Source organism: Schistocerca piceifrons, chromosome 7 (assembly GCF_021461385.2).
Source record: "Schistocerca piceifrons isolate TAMUIC-IGC-003096 chromosome 7, iqSchPice1.1, whole genome shotgun sequence".
Taxonomy (NCBI): domain Eukaryota; kingdom Metazoa; phylum Arthropoda; class Insecta; order Orthoptera; family Acrididae; genus Schistocerca; species Schistocerca piceifrons.
In genome coordinates this window covers 78,838,592-78,861,703 of record NC_060144.1, presented here as the reverse complement: position 1 = coordinate 78,861,703, position 23,112 = coordinate 78,838,592, and the positions used below count along the sequence as shown (strand labels likewise).

Here is a 23,112-nt window from a genome sequence, read left to right as displayed (position 1 = left end):
GCGTCCTGAATGAGGGTCATCTTTAACGTCCATCCAATCATTTTTAATCTGTGTGAACCATTCGTAACACCGAGTACAAATTAATCACTTATCACCATAGGCTTCCTACATCATTTGGTGTGTCTCTGTAAAGATTTTCTGGAGTTTCATGCAAAATTTAATGCAGATGTGTTGCTTCTCTAACTCTGCCATCTTGAAATTCACTGTGCAGCACAATGTTCTTCTCATTAGAGTACTGAACAATATCTAACAGACATACAACAATGTAACTTCTGGCAGTTAAACATTAAACACAGGCGTGTGCAGTGATGCCAACCACATTTCGCTCCAACACACTATTGGTGCGAAATTACGAATGTTCCGGAATTTTTTGAACAGACATCATATGTCTTGATCAATATTCTGCTGGCCCATTTGGATGATGAATAAGTACTGTGCAGACAAAAAGTAAATAACTGTTGTATTTTAGTCATTTGATGGAATATTGCATCTGTAAAAGCCTTGGTTTTGTTTGGTATAAAATAACATCTGCCACAATTTTATTTTATTCATTTTCTGCTTGACATGTTTTGGGAAGTAGTTCTCATTCGCAAGTCTGTTCTTGTGTATTATGGCACTTATGTGTCATGGCATTATTCTGGTGACTTTAGTTTATCTTGAAGTCCTCTTAAACAGAAACTGATGCATACTACACTTCACTTACAATTCACAATGCTCAGTATACGTAAAAAATGAAAACATGCAGTAATTGTTTTTTTTATTTATATTTTTTAAATACATAGAAATCACGCAGCAACCAGCCTTTTTTGGTAAATTCCTTAAGTCGTACCAGAATAATTCTAGGAAGTTCGTCAGTTAAGATAACAAGCATTTTACTTACTTACCATTGACGGTACTAAGTTTCTTGCCAGTTTTACAAGCCAGAATAAAATGTGCCTGCTTCCTTTGTAGCATTTTGTGGTGGTATTGTAGATGAATCTATGTACTGATAAAATAATGTCCATAAAAGAGAAATGGGACCTTGTAATGATAACTAAACAAGACAAAAATCATAGCACTAAAATGTTTACTTGTTGGTAGGATCTGTAAGTGAGATTGGGAGTTTTGTTGATATTAATAAATTTATGTATACTTTTTAATACTTTTTATTGGTGTGCTGTGTTACCTAATTATTTATTTCTCATTATTCTTTATTGAGGTGTTGATAAATATGACAGTAATTTTGAAGTCTTATGACAGGATACTTGTATTTGCAAAGTAATGGAAATACAATATCAAATGTAAAATAGTGAACAGCTCCAACTCCATTATTTTTGGGACATACATCTTGGACAACATAAGTTTCTGCTCTTGGTGCATGCCAAAAAAAATGTGAAATATTCTGACTGCTGGGAAAATTTTAGAAATGCATTTACAACATATTTTTAATTCAGATTTATGTGTTCTGCTGATTCTCTGCAAGTATACACCTCGCAGATGGATAATGTTAATGCAGGAAGTGTTGAGAGAAAATTGGTCACATAGTTTTGTGCAGGAACACTGCATCATAAAATCATTCTTGACAATAAGAAAGACCACCAAACATGGTGAAAATTACTTTTGTACTTAAAAGTATTGTAATCCAAGGCAGTCTGATATGTCTCATTTGCACACAAAGAATAAAATTTCTGCTTTAACTATTTGTGCTTCTTCACTTGGTGCTTGGTGACACATTTGAAATTGTATTTAATATATAATAAATAATAGTCAGTACAATTTTACTCCTTTTTGCACATACAATATATATTTTTATGTTGAATTTTATGTCCTGTTTGGTTGATGCAGGCAGACGACAAATGAATTGACAGGAGAGCATTCATGCATTATGCTGCGGACCATCAACTCATCAGGTGAAGACAGTGTGGAAAGACAAGATGGATGGCTGTGCGCATTTGGATCTGACTTTTGCAGGCGTTTCTCTTCACTGCTTGGCTTCCAGTTTCGCTCATTTTCACCCGCCCTAGCACTTAGTGTGCTGCACAATAAGGCCTTGAACCTTCCATCTAAAGGTAATAAGTACACTCCTTCCTATCCATATAACGAAAATGTGAAAGACTCTCGTACTATCATCTTCTATAGTCTGATTTAAAGTTGTTGTCACTTGACATTGGCGCTGCGGAGTTGCGGTGTTGTCACGTCAAACACTGGCTGGAGGCAGCCGCCTCAGCGCATCGCTACCCCTGGCGATAGAAAATAGTTTTAAAGTCTGTATCTTCTACAAAAAGTAAGTAAAAAATGTAAAACCCACATATGATGTATATCTCTACAATGTCTCTCAATCTGTCAAATATCTATTCTTAATTTTAATTAGGACAACAGTTACGTTAATTTGTTTGAAACCATTTAAATTCTCAATTTCGCAAACAGCTTCTAACTTATCACATCATCACTGAAAAAATATTGGTGTCACAGCAAAATTATTTTCTTCAATTCATTACCAAAATAATGCACTCGGCAAAGAATCCTTAAAAGTTTTCGTAGTGCATTATGTTTCCTGTATATAAATTTCTGAAAACAGCATTTTTAAGCAACCCTATCAGTGCTGAACTCGAAACAAGTATGACGTTTAAAATCTCTCTCTCCTATAAATATTATGTAGATATTTTGAAATTTACGTACAGTATCGGTCTCAGTGGTATCTATAAGTATATCAGATATCTTTTCTTAATTTTAATTAGGGCCGTTGTTACATTAACTATTGAAGTGTGAGAAATTTTCACGTCCGGAAAAGTTTTCTTCTTTAGATTGCAAATCTTGAAAACTATTACACACATTGAATAACATCTTTGTGTATATACAAAATGAAATAGAATTAAAATTCAGCCTAGCTTACCGTAAGGAGATGACAACAGCTGGCCAAACAGTATTTCTTAGTCTCACAACAAGAATAAGAATTAATCGAAATAAATTCACAAACACAATATTTAATGGCAGTAAGTATGCTACACACTAATCAGACAGTGCGAAAACACTGCTTAATTCAGAACCAGAGTTAGTGGAACTATCCGTGTTGCGGCTCGTATTGACAGATATAATCAAGTCTTCGACAAATTATTGTAAGATACCTTCATTGTTCCATGTGTCCTGTATCACTCCTTTCACGTGATGCACTACCTTCTGCTGATCTTCTGATGTCACAATTTCAACTGCCTCTTTCAAAAGGCGTTCCACTTCGGTTAATGTGAATTTCTTATTTTCTGCAGCAATATGCCGTTTAACCTGAGCCCAAATCAGCTCTATTGCGTTGAAATGGCAATGGTAAGGAGGCAATATGAGCACTTTTTGCCCGTAGTTTTTGCTACTTCATCCACAATGTAAATCAGGTTCTTTGGCTTGTGTTGCGATACAAGTTCTAATAATTCTGCCCTTGTCAAATTACTGTCAAACTGTAACTTATGTTTCTGTAACCAGCTAACAATGTCGTTTTTCCTCGTTGCCTTTGTGGGTGCTTTATCTTGTATTACTGAGTGATAAGGAGCGTTATCCATAACAATGATAGAGTTTTTTTGTTAAGTTCTGGAGCACACAGTCTTCAGACCATTTCACAAAAGTATTGTGGTTCATCTCTTTCGTGGTAGTCGGAGGTCTTATTTGAACTGAATAGCAGCAGACAATTTGGAATGAAACCTTTTGAATTTCCGGTATGTGCTACAATTATCCTTTTTCCTCTGCCGATCGAAGTGCCATACTACCGCTGATGGTACCGTCTGTCCAACCTTTTTTTAAACTATGTCCTGCATTCACCCACATTTCATCAAGCCAAACAATATCATCAAAATTTGTCCCCAGTAATTCTCTAAGAAAGCGGCATCGCCAGGCTGCAATATCTTGGCATTCCATTAGTAACTTTCTGCTAGAGATGGATTTATAGCAGAATCCTAACATTTTCACGACTCGTAACAAAGATGATTTACTACCCTGTAACGGGTCAACCGCTGTGAGGGTAGCATGTAGTTTTTTAAGTGTTGGATACTCCTTCCTCGAATAAAATGCGTATATTTGACGACGAATGGCATCTTCCTGAAAAGAGTCAAGTTTTGTGACCCTCTTCTCTAGTCACCTCTTTTTCCCAAGTTTCTCCAATTTAGATGATTCACTCGAGCCTTCTTTCATGAATTTCTCCTTGCAGATTCTTATTACTGATCGTTTGCTAACTTGAAGAGCAGCTGCAGTTTGCTCCACCACCTTATCCAAAGGAACGAGAGGCCCTCCTGCATCCCTCTCTCTCTCTCTCTCTCTCTCTCTCTCTCTCTCTCTCTCTCTCAAAATACTCCCTTAAGGAACACACGTATTCACGCGCCTGACTGCGTATAATGACGCCATGTTCGCCACTTTTTGGAGGTTTCCAAGGAGTGTGCAGCCTCGGCCTCCCTCTCTTGCGACTGCTTTCATCAGACATCATAAACACGTGAAGCTACAAGTGACTCAAATCTCTCAGCTGTACATCTACAACGGCTCGCTGAGGGCTGGCTGGCTGGCACAATGCCCTAGTCAGCTCAGCAGAGCGAAGTGGCAACACAGTGGCAGCCGACAGCGCCGGCTGCCATTGGTTTATTGGTGGCGAGAGCCCTGCAGCCCGTTGCCTGTCAAGTGACAACTACTTTAAATCAGACTATAATCTCTTTTTACCAACCAATAATATTTCTTTGGGCAAAATTAAAAGGCCAGAGAATGCACTGTAGAACAATTATGTGGATTGCGTATTCTCAAAAAAAGAAGGCTCTTTATTATACTGACAAAAAAAGTTTTGTTTTTCGTAGGAGGTAATTTTTGCAGCTGAAATGAGACAAACCCTTCAGAGATTAAACTATGTACATTTATCACCTTTGTTTCCATTATGTGTTCTAGAACTTTGATATGATATACTGTAGTTAGTTCATGTAAGTATTGCATCAATTTGTAAGGCTACCCTTAATCTTCCTTCATGATGCAATTGTCATCAGCCTACAATTTTGATCTCTCGTAACTTTTCCTTACTAGCATGCATGTATTCTAAGGTTTGTTGTGTGCTCTTTGTTCTCTTTTTTAGTAGCACTTTGGCTCTATTGTGATACACATCTATTTGTAGTGAGGAATGTCCTGCTTGTACAATCTCCTCTCTAATTTCTTCACTAGACCTAATCTTAATCTTATGTCCAATATGGAGTTAATACCATATTTCCAAATGGTGTAGCACAGGATCCAGCTTACTTGCATCTCTCTTCCTAGTCTAAACGTACAGCCAGGTTCACTGTGGGCTACCTCCCCCCCCCCTCTTACTCCTCCTCCTCCTCCTCCTCCTTCTCCTCCCCTCTCAAGTGACAGAGACGTGTCCATCTGTCACCTTCATGTATTACAGGCTGGTTCAAAAATGACTTTGCAACTTTAAAAATTCACATAAATTTATTGAAAGAAGATTTAGAGCTTTGTTTAGTGTTATTTTGTAGGGAAACATGTAAGTTTTTTTTCCCTTAAACTAAAGATGTTGTATGTGGTTTCAGTTGGTATCCTGCACACGTCAATTTCTTCTCAAACTTGCTGTAGCATTGCAGGTGTAACTTGATCAGTGGCAGCGTAAATTCTTGCTCTAAGTTCAGGTAGAGAAGCCAGCACAGGAGGTACAAACACGACATCCTTACTGAATCCCCATGAAAAAGAATTGAGTGGTGTCGTGTCGGGGGAATGTGGGGGCCATGCGATTGGCGCATCACAGCCAATCCATTGACCTGGAAAGCAGTCACTGAGAAAATGCTGGATGTCAGCCAGGTAGTGGGATGGTGCACCATCTTTCATGAAGTAAACATTTCGTTCTTGGTCATCCTAGTCGATCTGTGTTATCAAAAATTGTTGTAACATTTTCCGTTGATGGTACTCTCTCAGAAAAAAAGGGGACCGTACACTTTGTTCTTGCTCAGTGCACAAGAAATGTTCAGTTTAGGGCTATCACTAACATGTTGCAATGTTTGATATGAATTTCACTGCCCCAAATCCTACAGTTATCTGTGTTAATCTTGCCACTTAAGTGAAAAGTCGACTCATCAGAAAAAATGATTTTGTCCAAGAAATGTTCATCCTCATGTAATTGATTTAACATATCCACACAGAAGTTCTTGTGAGCAATTTTATTGGTGTCTTGTATTGCTTGTATCATCGTCAATGCAAATGATTTCTTAACACACGCCAAACAGTCGAATGGGGGATTTGCAGTTCGCGAGATGCACGCCACGTCAACTTCGTAGGGCTGTTGACAAAATGTTGTCTGACTCGCCCAAAGACGTCGTCAGATGTGCTTGGACAACCTGATGATTTCCCATGTCTTACCGAGTAGCGTGTTTCTACAAAATATTTATGCCACTCATAAATTGTAAGCCTACTAGGAGAATCTTTAGTGTACTTGGTATGGAAATTACACAGAACTGTTGTCACTGACTTCGATTCTTCAAACCAAAACACACAGCTAGTATGCACGGGTCCAGTGAAGGCAGCCATCTTTAATGCAGCTGCCGCTAGCGCTCCTTCCGTTGCGTTTCGGCACTAGCGAACTACACGAGGCAAACTTGATGTCCCGTACACTAACTGACACTCCAGTTGCCTCTATAGGTATGACGACTTAATTTATATGAATTTTCAATGTTGTAAAGTCCTTTTTGAAACACCCTGTACTTTCGGAAAAGGTTTGTTAATTTGTTGACTTGAAAGACATCCATCTCAATTTACTGGATATCCATCACATATTTGTTTGTCTGCCAGATAAATTGTGATCAATACTTCACTAGTGTATGGAGATTGCCAGTATCTCTTGGTACGACTACAGAACACTGTTTCAAATTCATAAACCAAGATTATGATGGGGCACAGACACTGTTTTATTTCAGAGTTAAAATGACTTTAATTTGCAGAAAATAAAGATAAGATAGATATAGAGAAAACAGAAAATTTGTAGAATGTGAAAAGATAGATACAGCACAAACAGTGTGCACAACAAAAAAGACTAATAAAATCACAGGTTCTTGTCTGGCCACCTGAGTTTCTGATATAACAATAATGTAAGATAGTTTTTATTGTTGTTTGTAGTATTATTTACATATGGTGTACATATCATGCAGCCATCATCTTATTAACTGAGTGGTAATTCTGATGGTTACAAATAACATTATGAGATATTTCAAACAGAATTATTTTCTCCATGCTAGCCAGCATTGTTAAAAAAAAAATAAAAATAAAAGAAATTGGTCCTGGAACACCCAATTTGCACCTTTTTCAGATGAAGTCTTGAAGACAGTCAGGTAGACATAGTTTTCTTGACTTCTGAAAAGCATTTGAATGAGTATCACATCTGTGCTTATTATCGAAAATATGATCATATAGGGTATTGAATGAAATTTGTGAGAGGTTTAAGGATTTCCTGGTAAGGACACAGCGTGTTATCTTTGATGGGAAGTCATCAACAGGTATAGAAGTAACACCAGGTGTGCTCCAATATCATTGAAATCACAGAACTGTCACAATTCCAGAGAAGTTTGTTTTTATTTAAATTGCAACCAGTTTCAGATATTAATTCTTGCACTTATACAAGCAATGCAGCCAGTGTGCACATATTATGATGTGGTGGTAGGACTTAAGTGTGTGGCTTGATAATGGACTAATGTCTGAAACTGATGGCCATTGGAATAAAAACAGACTTTGATGGTCTTGTAATTTGCTGCTTATTGCCATTCAGCATGCTGGAAGTGTGTGCTCCAGTATGTTGGGACCCATGGCCTTCATACTGTATATTAATGACCAGGCAGACAGTATTAATAGTAACTTCACACTTTTTGCAGATGATGCAGCTATCTGTAAGGAAGTAGTGTCTGAAGAAAGCTGTTCAAATAATCAGTCAAATCTTGAGAGTGGTTCAGAAATTGACAACTTGTTTTAAATGTACAGAAGTATAAAATTAGGCAGTTCACAAAATGTAGCATCCTAGGACTACAATATCAATGACTTCATTAGAAGCAGTAAACTGATAGAAACACTTGGATGTAACAATTTGTAGTTATATGAAATGGAATAATCGCAGATAGGTATGGCAGGTGGCAGACATCAGTTGCTTTCAGTCTATCCCACTGTATACAAATGGTCACATGTTTGTTTGACTCATGGGGAAGAGTCACAAAAATGTTGAAAATTGAAAATTATCTCTGTCAACCCTACATACAAAAATTCAAGAACCATTGTTAGTTGAGCCCCCTGTGTGTCACTCTTGTAGGGATCATGAACACATAATAAGACTAATTACAGCACCCACAGAGGCATTTAAGCAATCAGTCTCTCCATGTTCCATATGCATTTGGAATGGGAAGAAACCAAACATATTGTACCATGCTAAGTAACCACTGCCGTGCACTTCATAGTGGTTTGCAGAGAATATGGATACATAAAAATTCTACTCAGCAAGCAGCAGCAGTAGAATGCACACAAAAAGCTTTAATTCACACAAGCTTTCAGAGTCAGTGGCACCTTTTTCTGGCAGAAGAGCTGAAGGGGAAGGAAGAGGGGTGAAGGAAAAGGACTGATGGGGTTTAGGGGGTCAGAAGGGGAGACATAACAGTTGAGAAGAGAAGGAAAGACTGATTGTTGGGGGTTGCACCAGATGAGATTTGAGAACCTGAGAGCTTAAAGATGGAAGACAGGGTAATATGCAAGACAGAGATTACTGCTAAAACGTGCACAAGTTAAAGAGTGAAAAGATAAGTGCATTTTATGCAATAGAGGTGAGAGTTCATTGTATGTAATAGAGGCGAGAGTGAGAACGGGAAAAAATAGACACATCAGAGAATGAAGGATACAGAAAACTAAAATGGAGTAAAGAAAGAAGCAATTACTGTGAATAAATGCTGAGATGGCAGGAATTAACATAAATTAAGGCCAAATGGGTGACAAGAACCAAGGACATGTTGTAGCGCTAGTTCGCACCTGCGGTGTTCTGAGAAACGGGTGTCTGGAGGAAGAATCCACATGGTACGCCTGGTGAAACAGGCACAGAGGTCGTGACTGTCATATTGGGGAGCATGCCTTGCAACAGGATATTGAGTGTTGCTGGTATACGCCCTCTGCCTATGTCCATTCATCTTGACTGATAACTGGGTGGTAATCATGCTGATGTAAAAAGCTGAACAGTGTTTACATAACAGCCAGTATATGACATGTCATTTCACAGGTGGCTCTCCCTTTGATAGTATATTTTGTGCCAATTACAGGGCTGGAATTGGAGGTGGTAGGAAGGTGCATAGGGCAAGTCTTGCTGCAGGGACAGTGACAGGGGTAGGAGCCATAGGGTAGGGAGATGGATGCAAAAGGAGCGTAGGGTCCGACAAGCATATTGCGGAGACTTGGAGGGTGACAAAAAGCTATTCTAGGTGTGGTAGGCAAAATCTCAGACAGAATGGATCTCATTTCAGGGCATGATTTTAGGAAGTCATAACCTTGCCGAAGTATCTAATTAATACATTCAAGACCAGGGTAATACTGAGTGACAAATGGTGTGCTCTGAAGTTGTTTTTTTGGAGGGATCAGCAGTACGAGGATTGGATGTGATTGCCCGGGAAAGCTACTTTTGTAAGAGGCTGTTGGGATCATTATAGCCAGTGAAGGCTGAGGTGAGAATGTTGGTGTATTTCTGTAAAGAGTCTGCATCCGAACAAATACGTTTGCCTCAAATACCAAGGCTGTGTGGGAGGCAACATTTGACATGGAAAGCTTGGCAACTGTCAGAATGTAAGTACTGTCTGGTAGTAGGTATAATGTGGACAGGAGTGTGTAGTTGGCCTTCAGTGAGGATGAGATCAACATAAAGGAAACTGGCATGGGATTTAGAATAGGACCATGAGAAATTTAATTGGGATAGGGTGTTTAGAGATTCCAGGAATTTTAACAGGTCAGAATGTACCCTCGGCTGATGCCAACAGGATGTTGCCACATGTCTCGAGTAACCCTGCCTGACATTGCCTCATTTTTCGCCAGCAGAGTGATTTCGAAAGGACTGTGGACCTCAGGGTCAACTGATTAAACACCACCTGACTTCTTCTTCTGGGATGGGCTAAAAGGCAAGGTCTACAGGAACAACTTGGAAGATTTACAAGAGAAAGTCATTCCTGAAATCCAGACAGTGACATCAGAGGTTCTGGCAGCACCATTGAAAATCTGCAGCATCTTCTTCCAGCACCTTTTGTGATTCACCTCGATTTTTCCGATGAACGAGGAGTGACATGCACATTTCATTTCTCAATTTTTATGCAAAACCTTTAAGTGTAATTTCAGCAAATGTTTATTTGTGGGGCCTCTTTTGTGTGGTACATCCTGTAACTAATGCTCTAAATTAAGTCATGTATGGTAACAGTTAACAAAATATAGCTTTCTAAGATTATTAACACTTTCACTGCTATAGATGTACCGTCTGCCTTCCGTACTGAGCACAGATTTGATGTGGCTGTACTGCTTACCGAACACTGAATCCTGTGCTGAGGAACAACGTTCCAGCCACTGTGAAATACTTATCATCTCATTTTAAGAAAACTATTTACTGAAAAAATTTTAGTTTTGAACATCTTACTATTGGATATCTTCGCCCGATAAAGGACCAAATTTCTTTTCATTATTCGTTAATTTACTGCACTGCATGAAATTAAGTAAAACATTGTTTGCAGTTTTAAAGAGTTTGCAGAGGTAAAAACATGTTTCCTACAGTTGATTGCAGCTCATACATTACAGTATATGAAATGTAGGTAAAATATCAGAATTTCATTGAAAGTTGAGAGCAGAACATTATCTCATTTTGTTCTCGAGTTACTGATTTTTATATCCGATGAATGGTCACATGCGACATGGCCATTTCTGTTCCCTCAAATTGGGACTTATGTCATCATAACAATCATTATATTTCATAAACAATTCAATATATTGAAACAAGACTTTTTTTCGAATTATGGCACACAAAGAGGCACATATGTTGTTTGATAAATACTCAAAACTTTTTTATTCACTGAGACATGGAAGTAACTTGTCCGTGCCAGTGAGAGGTCGGTGTTTCAGGTCACTTCCAGACATCAATAGCACTGTAAGGAAACCCAAGCAGCATGAGTATACACATCCACAGCACCTGGGGAACAGCGAAGCAGAACAGGTATACACACCCACAGCAGTGATAAGGGTTAAGGAAATAATGGTAAATAGTTACACGCATGTCTGAAAGAAGAGAAACTGTCACTGTTGAGCAGTAGATCTATACCTAGCACCGCTGGTCTCAAGAAAATCACAGTCAGGGAATTAATTTGCAAAAATATTTGGTACAGCTTTGGTTCATTAACAGAGTTTGGCTTTCAGATGAGTGTGTAAGAATTACAGGTCTAGGTGACCACACAATGATAGCAATATTGGTATTGATTCGTGTTTGTTGCGAGCATTAGGTGATGCACTTAGTGGACTACAATATAAATATGTAGATAGTGTGACATGTGGGAGTTAGGGTCAGTCTAGGGAGCATGCATAGGTAGCCGAAGGGGTTAAGACGACCACCCGCAATGGGTTTGAGTCCTAGTCCAGCACACATCTAGATATATACCTAATACAACTGATCTTAAGAAAGTCACAATCAGTGAATTACTTTCAAAAAAATGGTAAATAGTAGAACTTCTTGGTCCAGAATGAAATTGTTACAGAATCGTTCCGAAGGGTAGACTGCCACAAATCACTTGGAGGCAGTGTTGAGTCACAGGTAGGTGCAGTGAAAAAGAATGGTAGAAGTTTTCCAGCTTTCAAACAAAGTCCTTCAGAAGGAGAAAACTCATACATGTTCACACAAGTCGCACACATGGACACTGACTCTGGGCATTAAGGCCTGACTGCGAATATTTCTGAGTGAACAGCAATTTAGCTTGTGTGGGTAGTATTTTAAGGAAGAAATGTGGGGTGGGCAGAGTGAAGATATAGCGAGATATGGACAGGGTAACATGCATGTGCTGTCTGTTGAAGTGTGCAGGGACATGGTGGGAGCAAGATAGGGCAGCTAAGTGCCGCATTGGGAGACCGTGCTTAGGGGAGTGAAGGAAGGGGGAGGAGGGGTAGCTGGAAAGTAAAGAAGGAGAAAGGACTGTGTAGATGCGTAGGCAGGATAGAAGGCATATGTAGTTCTGGAGGAGGAGCAGGGAAGGGAATAACCAGGTGGGGGACCGGGACTAGTGAAGTTTGAGGTCAGAAGGCTTATGAAAGAGAAGGATATATTGTAGGGGAGACCCGTCAGTGCAGTTCAGAAAAGCTGGTGTTGGCAGGAAGAATTCAGATGGCAAGGCTGCGAAGCAGCCATTTAAGTGAAGCTCATCATGTGGGCAGCATGTTCAGCAATTGGGAGGTCCAGCTGTCCCTCGGGCACAGTTTGGCAATGGAAATTTGTGCAGATGGACAATTTGTTGGTTGTCCTGCTCACATAGAATGTGGTTCAGTGGTTGCAGCTAAGTTGGTAGATTACATGGTTGCTTTCACAGGTGGCTCTGCCTTTAACAGTTAGGAAATGCTTGAGACAGGACTGGAATAGGTGGCAGTGGGAGGATGTATAGAGCAGGAGCTGCATCTAGGTGTATTACAGGGATATGAGCCCTCAGGCAAGGCGTTAGGAGCAGGGGTGGAGTGGGCTCAGTCAAGGGTACTGTATATGTTGGGTGGGTGGTGGAGTACTACTGTGGGAGGAGTGGGGAAAATATTTCTCATTTATGGGCGCAATGAGAGCTAGTTGAAACCATGACAGAGAATGTAATTCACTTGACCCAGTTATAGCCCAAACATGGATATGTGACAGATGGAAGGTGACTGAAGAGACAAGATACAGGGGATCTGTTTCTGAACAAGGAGGAGAACATCATTTTGATCTGCGAAGGCATCAGTGAGACTGACAGATGCAATGACCACTGGTGGCTAGGCTGTGTGAAAGGGACTGCTCAGTGTGAATTAGGTGACAACGGTCAGAATGGAGGTATTGTTGGTGTCATTAGGTTTGACACGGATGGAGGTACTGACGTAGCCACCCTTGAGGTAGAGGTTGAAATCGAGGAAGGTATCTTGTTGGGCTGATGAGGACCAGATAAAGAGAATGTGAGAGAACGTGTTGAGGTTTTTGAGGAATGTGGATAGAGTGTCCTTATCCTTAGTCGAGAACATAAAGATATCATCAATGAATGGTTATCAGGTGAGGGATTTGGGATTTATTTATTTATTTAATCGTGTCCAAGCCATAGACAACCCACATATTACATATACACACAAATACAAATACAATACACATATGTATAAGTAAAACAAACCCAAAATGGGGAGTCACATTACAATATAAAGACAAACATACTATATATATCATATCACGTCCCGCCAAAATTCAGCACATTTAACTGCCACTGCCGTAGCATTTGTCAGATCTTCTTTCCTGCACACTTCCCCCATGTTGCTGCATTCCAGGAGGTGGTCCATTGTTTGGGTCTGTCCGCACTGGCACGTGTCCGTCCCGTCTCGGTATCCCCATTTACACATGTTTACGTTGCATCTGCCCACCCCAGTTCGTAGGCGGTTGAGGGTTCTCCATAATGGTCATTTTAGTTCATTTCCAGAGGCCAATTGTTCGTTGGGTGAGATTAGAGGTGCCTGGTCTCCCGTAGGCAGTGTTGCTTTCCATTTTGACAATCTGGCCTTTTGTTTTGAGGTTTCGATCGGTTGAACTGAGGTGAGGAAACTCCGTCTTGATTTTAGACGTGTGTGTGGAGGGTTTTGTCCGAAGAGAGGATGGCGCTGGTCGCGCAGCTGCTTGAGGCGCTCTGCTTCGCTTGCTATAGCTCGTCTGATGTTGGGTGGAGCTATGCCACTAAGCAAATAAAGTTGGCTAACCGGGGTCTTAAGCATCCCGTGGTTATGCGACAGGCATCATTCAGCAGAGGATCTACTCGTTTCGCATGCGCTGATCTTTCCCAAACTGGGGCAGCGTATTCAGCAACCGAGTAGCAGAGTGCAAGTGCCAACGTACGTAAAGTATGTGGGTTGGCACCCCATTTTGTGGAGATGAGCTTACTCAGAAGGTCCATTTACCATCGAAGAGCTAGAGTCCGCACTTAAATCTCTGAAACCTGGCAAAGCAGCAGGGCTAGACGACCTGAGGAATGAACAGATCCTTAAATTTGGCGAGTACACGAAAAACTGGCTGCTCCTACTTTTCAATACCTGTATCCGGCTAAACAACATCCCGAAAATCTGGAGAAAGGGCAAGGTCATAGCCATTCCAAAACTCGGCAAACCATTGGACCAGCCAAAAAATTTCAGACCGGTAACATTACTTTGCTGCTTGTACAAGGTGTTCGAGCGCATGCTGCTGAATCGACTTGCGCCTAATATTGATCATCAGATAATTCCGGAACAGGCGGGGTTTCGCCCTGGGAAAACTTGCACTGGACAGGTCTTGAATCTTACCCAGTTTATAGAGCATGGGTACGAGAACCATCTAATTACTGGAGCCGTACTTGTCGACCTCTCATCCGCATTCGACACTGTAAATCACAAACTGCTGCTCACTAAAATATACGCTATGACTAATGATTTCGGGCTGATACAAATTATATCAACTCTTCTCAGCAACAGGCGGTTCATCGTAAACCTAGGAGGGAAGCGAAGCCGATGGCGTATCCAGAAAAATGGACTAATCCAAAGCAGTGTTCTCGCACCCACTCTTTTCAACATATATGTGAATGATCAACCAGTTGCACCAGAGGCTAGGAGCTTTGCTTACGCGGATGATCTTGCAATAGCCGTGCAGGGTCGGAACTTTAACGACATAGAAATTAGCCTTACGAATGCCCTCAACGGTCTAACGCCATACTACGAAGCCAACTGCCTACGCCCGAACGCAGGAAAAACATTATCCTGCCTATTCCATCTTCGAAACCGAGACGCCAAACATACCCTAAACATCACGTGGAACAACCAACGGATTGCGTTCAGCAGCACTCCTTGTTATTTAGGCGTCACCCTTGATCGCGCACTTACTTACAGACATCATGTAGACAAGGTCAGGGGCAAACTATCAACAAGGGATTTGGGATTGTAGATGGTTAGGAAGGATTCGTCTCGATCAGCAATTGCCAGCCTTTCAGAGACCTTATCCATGAGTGCAGTCAGATGTTAGGTAGTACCTCCAGCTCCACAACCCACCCCCATCTCCAACCCCCACTCCACCCTCGCCTAACTAAACTTCAGAATGTAAAAGAATTTTCTTTGGACATTTTTAAATAGAATTATCAAAAGTAAATGATATTTAGTTTTTGTGTGTGTTTTATTATACCACAAACTGATAAGTCAGTGAGACAATTGATACTGCTTATTTCTAGCAACATTTTTTCTAGAATGGTGAAGCAATTCTCAGTGCATCACAAATGCTACCTACAACTCATGCTCAGAAAAGAAAGAAGTCCACATTGACAGGGGACATGTGTTACAAAACATGCTTCGTCTGCACCACTCCTGTCCCTAATGATATATGTTTCACCCACATTTAAAATCAACCAAGTTAAAATTTGTGTACTACACATATGCCTATTGTGTGTAAATTACTTGATTGATGCTTTCCTTACTTCTGAACTGGCTGAAATTGGATGATGATGATTATTATTATTAATTATTATTATTATTATTATTATTATTAAATTTGTGTAGGTCTAGCAACAGTGCAGTAGCCATTGCATAGTTACTTTTGTGTTGTGCTGACAGTTAGTTTGTTTATTGTTGTGAAGTCAATAATAAAGCAATTTCTGGTCTATTGTGGGAACTACATACAAATCGGAAAAAGCATTTTCATGATATTTTTAAGCATATGTGATACATATGTCTCAATTTTACTGTCATAGATGCATGGTACTAAGTATGTATGTAATGCGTGGACTATGTGAGGAAGATTCTTCACAAGTTGGAACCCCCACTGCATCGTGCCACACATTAATGCTAGTATTTGAAATAAAAAAATTAATTATTGGTAACTTATGTAATCAGTAGCCAAAGCCCTTGCCGCAGTGGTAACACCGGTTCCCGTCAGATCACTGAAGTTAAGTGCTGTTGGGCTGGGCTAGCACTTGGATGGGTGGCCATCTGGTCTGCCAAGCGCTGTTGTGGCGGGGTGCACTCAGCCCTTGTGAGGCAAACTGAGGAGCTACTTGAGAAGTAGCGGCTCCGGTCTCGTAAACGGCCGGGAGAGCGGTGTGCTGACCACATGCCCCTTCATATCCGCATCCAGTGACGCCTGTGGTCTGAGGATGGCACGGCGGCTGGTCGGTACTGTTGGGCCTTCCTGGCCTGTTCAGACGGAGTTTAGTTTAGTTTTTTATGTAATCAGTATTACTGTCGTACAAAATAGGCCTAGTGATAGTAATAATGTTCTTTTAAAAATAAATTACTTTTGTGGCCTGTTCAGACGGAGTTTAGTTTAGTTTTTTATGTAATCAGTATTACTGTCGTACAAAATAGGCCTAGTGATAGTAATAATGTTCTTTTAAAAATAAATTACTTTTGTGGCCAAAACATAATTCAGAATTTTTTCCTACCTCTTCAAAAATTTAATTTTACTCCTAAGGGCATAATTATCCCTGGTTGGAAACCACTGCCCAAGATGGCCAACGAATTGGTTAATGCAGCATGGTACCACATGGGCGTCCATTACTGTACCATGGATTTGTTTGTGGATCCATGTCTTCAAAAAAGAAGTCCTGTCCATATAGCCTAGCTGTCCATGGTCATTGTATCTGTAATCATGAGCAGCCCCTCTTCAAATATGCCAAGGATGTCACTGAGGCCCTCACAGACTGAAATTACCATCCCACCCTTGTCCTAGAACAGATCTTTTGTGCTTGTCTCCTCTGTCACCAACTATTCTCCACTCATCCTTTCATTGTCTGGCCACCAATGAGCACTCAGTACCACCCAGGTTGGGGTTAAGTGAATCACAATCTCTGTCAGGGTTTGAACTACCTCTCATTGTGCCTTGCAATGCGAAATACCCTCCCCACCCACCTGTGCCGTGTGATCTAGCAACATAGCTGCAACCACTGCACCACATTCTACATGAGCATGACAACTGGCAAGCTGTCTGTCTACATAATGTCCACCGCTAAACTGTGGCTGGGAGACAGCTGCACCACCCAGTTACTCAATGTGCTGCCCAGCATGCTGTGCTTCACTGTTATGACTGCTTTGAAGCCATATGGATTCTTCCCAAAGGTATCAACTTTTCTGAACTGTACAGATGAGAACTCTTCCTGCAACATATTATCCGTCTTTTCTGTAAGCCACCTGGCCTCAAGCTTTGCTAGTCCCTGTCTCCCACTTGCCTTTCCGTTTCCTTGTTCCTAACTCCAGTGCTATAAATGCTTTCTATCCCAACACTGCACCTACATACATAGTCCTTTCCAGTTCTCTACTTCTCTTGTCGTCCCCCCCCCCCCCCCCCCCCCAATCCCCACCTCCTCTCACCCATGCAGCACAGTCTCCCAATGCTGCATGTAGCAGCCTAACCCTGTCACCACCGTGTCTCTGAATGCTCCAACAGGCAGCACTAGCATCTTGCTGCAACGCTACCCTGCTAACCCCTCTCCCCTTCCCCCCTCCTCCCTGCCACACACCTCCTCTTAACCCCACTACCCACACAAGCTAGAACCAGGTAGATTGCTGCTCAGACCACGTGCAGTAACAGTCAAGCCATATAGCTCGGAGTCAGTGTCCATGTGTGTATGAGTTGCACTTGTGTGAATAGTGTGAGTTTTCTTCTACTGAAGAATGACTGTTCAAGAGCTGAAACACTAGCATATTTTTCATTGCATCTATCTGCTACTCGGTTCCTGTGGTGAGTAGCAGGCTACTATTTTCTTATTGTTGTTATTCTGTCCTGGACTTTCCATTGTTTGATTTTACATAATCTTTTGGTTATATATTGACATCCATTAGGTTAGGATACAGCACTACCACCTGAGGAGAAGCTGAAGGTTAGTTTGGACCAGGAGAATGTGATCTTAGAGGCAGTTGCTATAAGTCAGGGTGTCAGGAGATGGGGCACACACCCTCTCTCATATATTCCTGTCCATAAGGATAATGTTGGAGTTGCCACTTTTGAGAGGATGAAGAGACTAGTGTATAGGCTGGAGATCAGAAAGCCTTGGAAAGTTTATAAGGGGGTGGTTTTATGGGAGTGGTGCTTAATCATACTGAGTTTGCCAGTAGAACAGTTCAAAGCATGTTTGCTGATTGAAATTTTCTGATATTGGATATTGAAATGATTTTTCCAGTTGGTATTGCATAATAAGAAAATAGTCTTTAACTAGGGCAGCATTATTGAACTTAGACTTATGCTAAAAGTGAGTTACTTGGGTAGTATACTGCTAGTTAGAAAAGAAAAGAAAAAATAGTATTCCATATTTTGAGAGGCAGTAGTATGGACCAAAATAAAACAAAAAATTTTGGTAACATTTTTGGAGATCAGTGATCTTGTAAGCTGTATAAAATTAGAGAGAAATTGTCAAGATCGCAAGGGTTATTTGATTTAAAATGACCAGTTTTGGCCTAATCTTAGGCCATCTTTAGAGTAACACCATCAGCTGCAGTTAATGATGTCCAGAACAGTCAGTAGACCTCGGTGAGCAGTTTCAGCATCTAAACATGGCCTAAGACTAGGCCGACACTGGTCGTTTGAAATAAAATAACCTCTGCGATCTAGAATATTTTTTGCTGATTTTGAAAAACAATAAAGTTTATACAGGTGTTAAACATGGTTCTATGACTTCATAAAGATACATCAGTTGACTCCAATTGCACTAGCTAGAATGGAGTAAGAAACTATTGATCAAACAACTTAAGGACCTCACACGGCTGATGAATCACTCCAGTCCACCACCAAGTTGCCTGATCTTTCCATAATTCCTAAGCAATCTGATGAAGTGCATGCAACAAATCAGCCACCTATGGCAATATGGCTGTCCGCTGTGACTCGCTTATCATGTCATGTTACAACTGATAGTCAGGAAGCAGAACACACTGAAAAGTGAATTTGAAGTTTGAGTTTCTGCTTATAATAAGGAGTAGTACATTTCATGGTAAGCTCATAGTAATGTAATAGGGAAACATTCCATGCGGGAAAAATATATTTAAAAACAAAGATGATGTGACTTACCATAGGAAAGCGCTGGCAGGTCGATAGAAACACAAACAGACAAAAGGACAGGTATACACTCGCGCGCACACACACACACACACACACACACACACACACACACACACACACACACACACACACACACACACACACATCCATCAGCACATACACAGACACAAGCAGACATTTGTAAAGACAAAGAGTTTGGGCAGAGATGTCAGTCGAGGCGGAAGTAAAGAGGCAAAGATGTTGTTCAAAGACAGGTGAGGTGTGAGGTATGAGCGGCGGCAACTTGAAATTAGCGGAGGTTGAGGCCTGGCGGATAACGAGAAGAGAGGATATACTGAAGGGCAAGTTCCCATTTCCGGAGTTCTGACAGGTTGGTGTTAGTGGGAAGTATCCAGATAACCCGGACGGTGTAACACTGTGCCAAGATGTGCTGGTCGTGCACCAAGGCATGTTTAGCCACAAGGTGATCCTCATTACCAACAAACACTGTCTGCCTGTGTCCATTCATGTGAATGGACAGTTTGTTGCTAGTCATTCCCACATAGAAAGCTTCACAGTGTAGGCAGGTCAGTTGGTAAATCACGTGGGTGCTTTCACACGTGGCTCTGCCTTTGATCGTGTACACCTTCCGGGTTACAGGACTGGAGTAGATGGTGGTGGGGGGGTGCATTGGACAGGTTTTACACCGGGGGTGGTTACAAGGGTAGGACCCAGAGGGTAAGGAAGGTGGTTTGGGGATTTCATAGGGACGAACTAAGAGGTTACGAAGGTTAGGCGGGCGGCGGAAAGACACTCTTGGTGGAGTGGGGAGGATTTCATGAAGGATGCATCTCATCTCAGGGCAGGATTTGAGGAAGTCGTATCCCTGCTGGAGAGCCACATTCAGAGTCTGATCCAGTCCCGGAAAGCATCCTGTCACAAGTGGGGCACTTTTGTGGTTCTTCTGTGGGAGGTTCTGGGTTTGAGGGGATGAGGAAGTGGCTCTGGTTATTTGCTTCTGTACCAGGTCGGGAGGGTAGTTGCGGGATGTGAAAGCTGTTTTCAGGTTGTTGGTGTAATGGTTCAGGGATTCCGGACTGGAGCAGATTCGTTTGCCACGAAGACCTAGGCTGTAGGGAAGGGACCGTTTGATGTGGATTGGGTGGCAGCTGTCATAATGGAGGTACTGTTGCTTGTTGGAGGCCAGACATACCAACAATTAAAGGGAACAGCCGTGGGTGCCAGGATGGCCCCCTCGTACGCCAACCTGTTCATGGGTCGCTTAGAGAAAGCCTTCTTGGTTACCCAGGCCTGCCAACCCAAAGTTTGGTACAGATTTATTGATGACATCTTCATGATCTGGACTCACAGTGAAGAAGAACTCCAGAATTTCCTGTCCAACCTCAACTCCTTTGGTTCCATCAGATTCACCTGGTCCTACTCCAAATCCCATGCCACTTTCCTTGACGTTGACCTCCATCTGTCCAATGGCCAGCTTCACACGTCCGTCCACATCAAACCCACCAACAAGCAACAGTACCTCCATTATGACTGCTGCCACCCATTCCGCATCAAACGGTCCCTTCCCTACAGCCTAGGTCTTCGTGGCAAACGAATCTGCTCCAGTCCCGAATCCCTGAACCATTACACCAACAACCTGAAAACAGCTTTCACATCCCGCAACTACCCTCCCGACCTGGTACAGAAGCAAATAACCAGAGCCACTTCCTCATCCCCTCAAACCCAGAACCTCCCACAGAAGAACCACAAAAGTGCCCCACTTGTGACAGGATACTTTCCGGGACTGGATCAGACTCTGAATGTGGCTCTCCAGCAGGGATACGACTTCCTCAAATCCTGCCCTGAGATGAGATGCATCCTTCATGAAATCCTCCCCACTCCACCAAGAGTGTCTTTCCGCCATCCACCTAACCTTCGTAACCTCTTAGTTCATCCCTATGAAATCCCCAAACCACCTTCCTTACCCTCTGGGTCCTACCCTTGTAACCGCCCCCGGTGTAAAACCTGTCCAATGCACCCTCCCACCACCATCTACTCCAGTCCTGTAACCCGGAAGGTGTACACGATCAAAGGCAGAGCCACGTGTGAAAGCACCTACGTGATTTACCAACTGACCTGCCTACACTGTGACGCGTTCTATGTGGGAATGACCAGCAACAAACTGTCCATTCGCATGAATGGACACAGGCAGACAGTGTTTGTTGGTAATGAGGATCACCCTGTGGCTAAACATGCCTTGGTGCACGGCCAGCACGTCTTGGCACAGTGTTACACCGTCCGGGTTATCTGGATACTTCCCACTAACACCAACCTGTCAGAACTCCGGAGATGGGAACTTGCCCTTCAGTATATCCTCTCTTCTTGTCATCCGCCAGGCCTCAACCTCTGCTAATTTCAAGTTGCCACCGCTCATACCTCACACCTCACCTGTCTTTGAACAACATCTTTGCCTCTTTACTTCCGCCTCGACTGACATCTCTGCCCAAACTCTTTGCCTTTACAAATGTCTGCTTGTGTCTGTGTATGTGCAGGTGGATATGTGTGTGTGCGAGTGTATACCTGTCCTTTTTTCCCCCTAAGGTAAGTCTTTCCGCTCCCGTGATTGGAATGACTCCTTACCCTCTCCCTTAAAACCCACATCCTTTCGTCTTTCCCTCTCCTTCCCTCTTTCCTGACGAAGCAACCATTGGTTGCCAAAGCTAGAATTTTGTGTGTATGTATGTGTCTGTTTGTGTTTCTATCGACCTGCCAGCGCTTTCGTATGGTAAGTCACATCATCTTTGTTTTTAAATATAAGCTCATAGTAATATATACTGAGCTTCGGATGGTGATTTTGAACTATTTATGAAACATCTAGATGTCTGTAACTTCCAAACAGAATGAGGTGATTTTAGGTGCACATTTTAATTTATATGTTTAGGTGCTTTCCTATTTTACAGCTATAGATAAGTCCCTTGTCATTTCATGTAATGTGATTTTCCCTCATGCAGTTTAAAACAATAGCTATGAAAATTGGAGGTATAGCCATTGATAAAATTTCTATACCCATCGAGATACCAAAAACTTGGTGTAAATACTTGTAATAACCTACAAGATCAATATGTGGAAAGGGAATGAAAGACAGTAAGGTGTATTTTATAAGTGTAAATTGCAATAATAATAGACACAAAAAGAAAAATGTACTGTATTCTGTAACATAGCTGACAGTTCCCAAAAAAAGTGTCCCAGAGCTAATTTGAAAAATTGCATTTCTCCCTCCTTTTTTTCCAAGCATTGGTCAACGTACGAGTTCAAAAGCCACTGCTGCGAAACATAGCAGTTCATTTTACATAGCACAAATTCATAACACACTGTCCATTGAAAATACTGATCAAAATTGTGTGGTGCATCAGTCCTGTGGTGGGACTGAAACGAGTGAAATATGTCAGACGATATTGCCAGGAATTTATTGGTCGTGTGTGGGGCCATTTATGAGCTATTTATCGACCAAAAGAATTGATTACATGTTAGTGTTGAATGTTCTATCTTTAATGTGACCTATTGGAAAATGAAAAAAAAAAAAACCTCTGAGGCATTTTAGGAACTTTTGTAAAGAAAACTGAGTTTAAATTCATGTTATTTCATATTTATTACTTAGAAGTCCAGTTTCGTTGAAAACAACTTTCAGGAGATTGTTCTTATGGCAGCTGCACCAGAATGGAAATATTTGATATTGGGTTTTTTACTGTGTATAATAAACAGTAAATCGAAAACATCGACAAATAATAAGAACTAAGTATATTTTATGAAATGGAAAATAATTCTGATGAGAGCAGTAACAGGTGACCAGCATGAACAGACAATAAAAATTGTAAAACCCAATGACAGGTGATCAGAAAAGACAG

The 23,112-nt window shown here is 41.4% G+C and overlaps 1 protein-coding gene across 1 annotated transcript in view; it reads left to right on the top strand.

Moving 5' to 3' along the window:
• Positions 1 to 23,112, top strand: part of LOC124804870 (RNA cytidine acetyltransferase) — a 102,325-nt gene that overhangs the window by 63,944 nt on the left and 15,269 nt on the right. Inside the window, exon 16 of the mRNA XM_047265235.1 lies at positions 1,825 to 2,048. Coding sequence (XP_047121191.1) covers positions 1,825 to 2,048 — 224 coding nt within the window. The remainder of the gene's footprint in view (positions 1 to 1,824; positions 2,049 to 23,112) is intronic.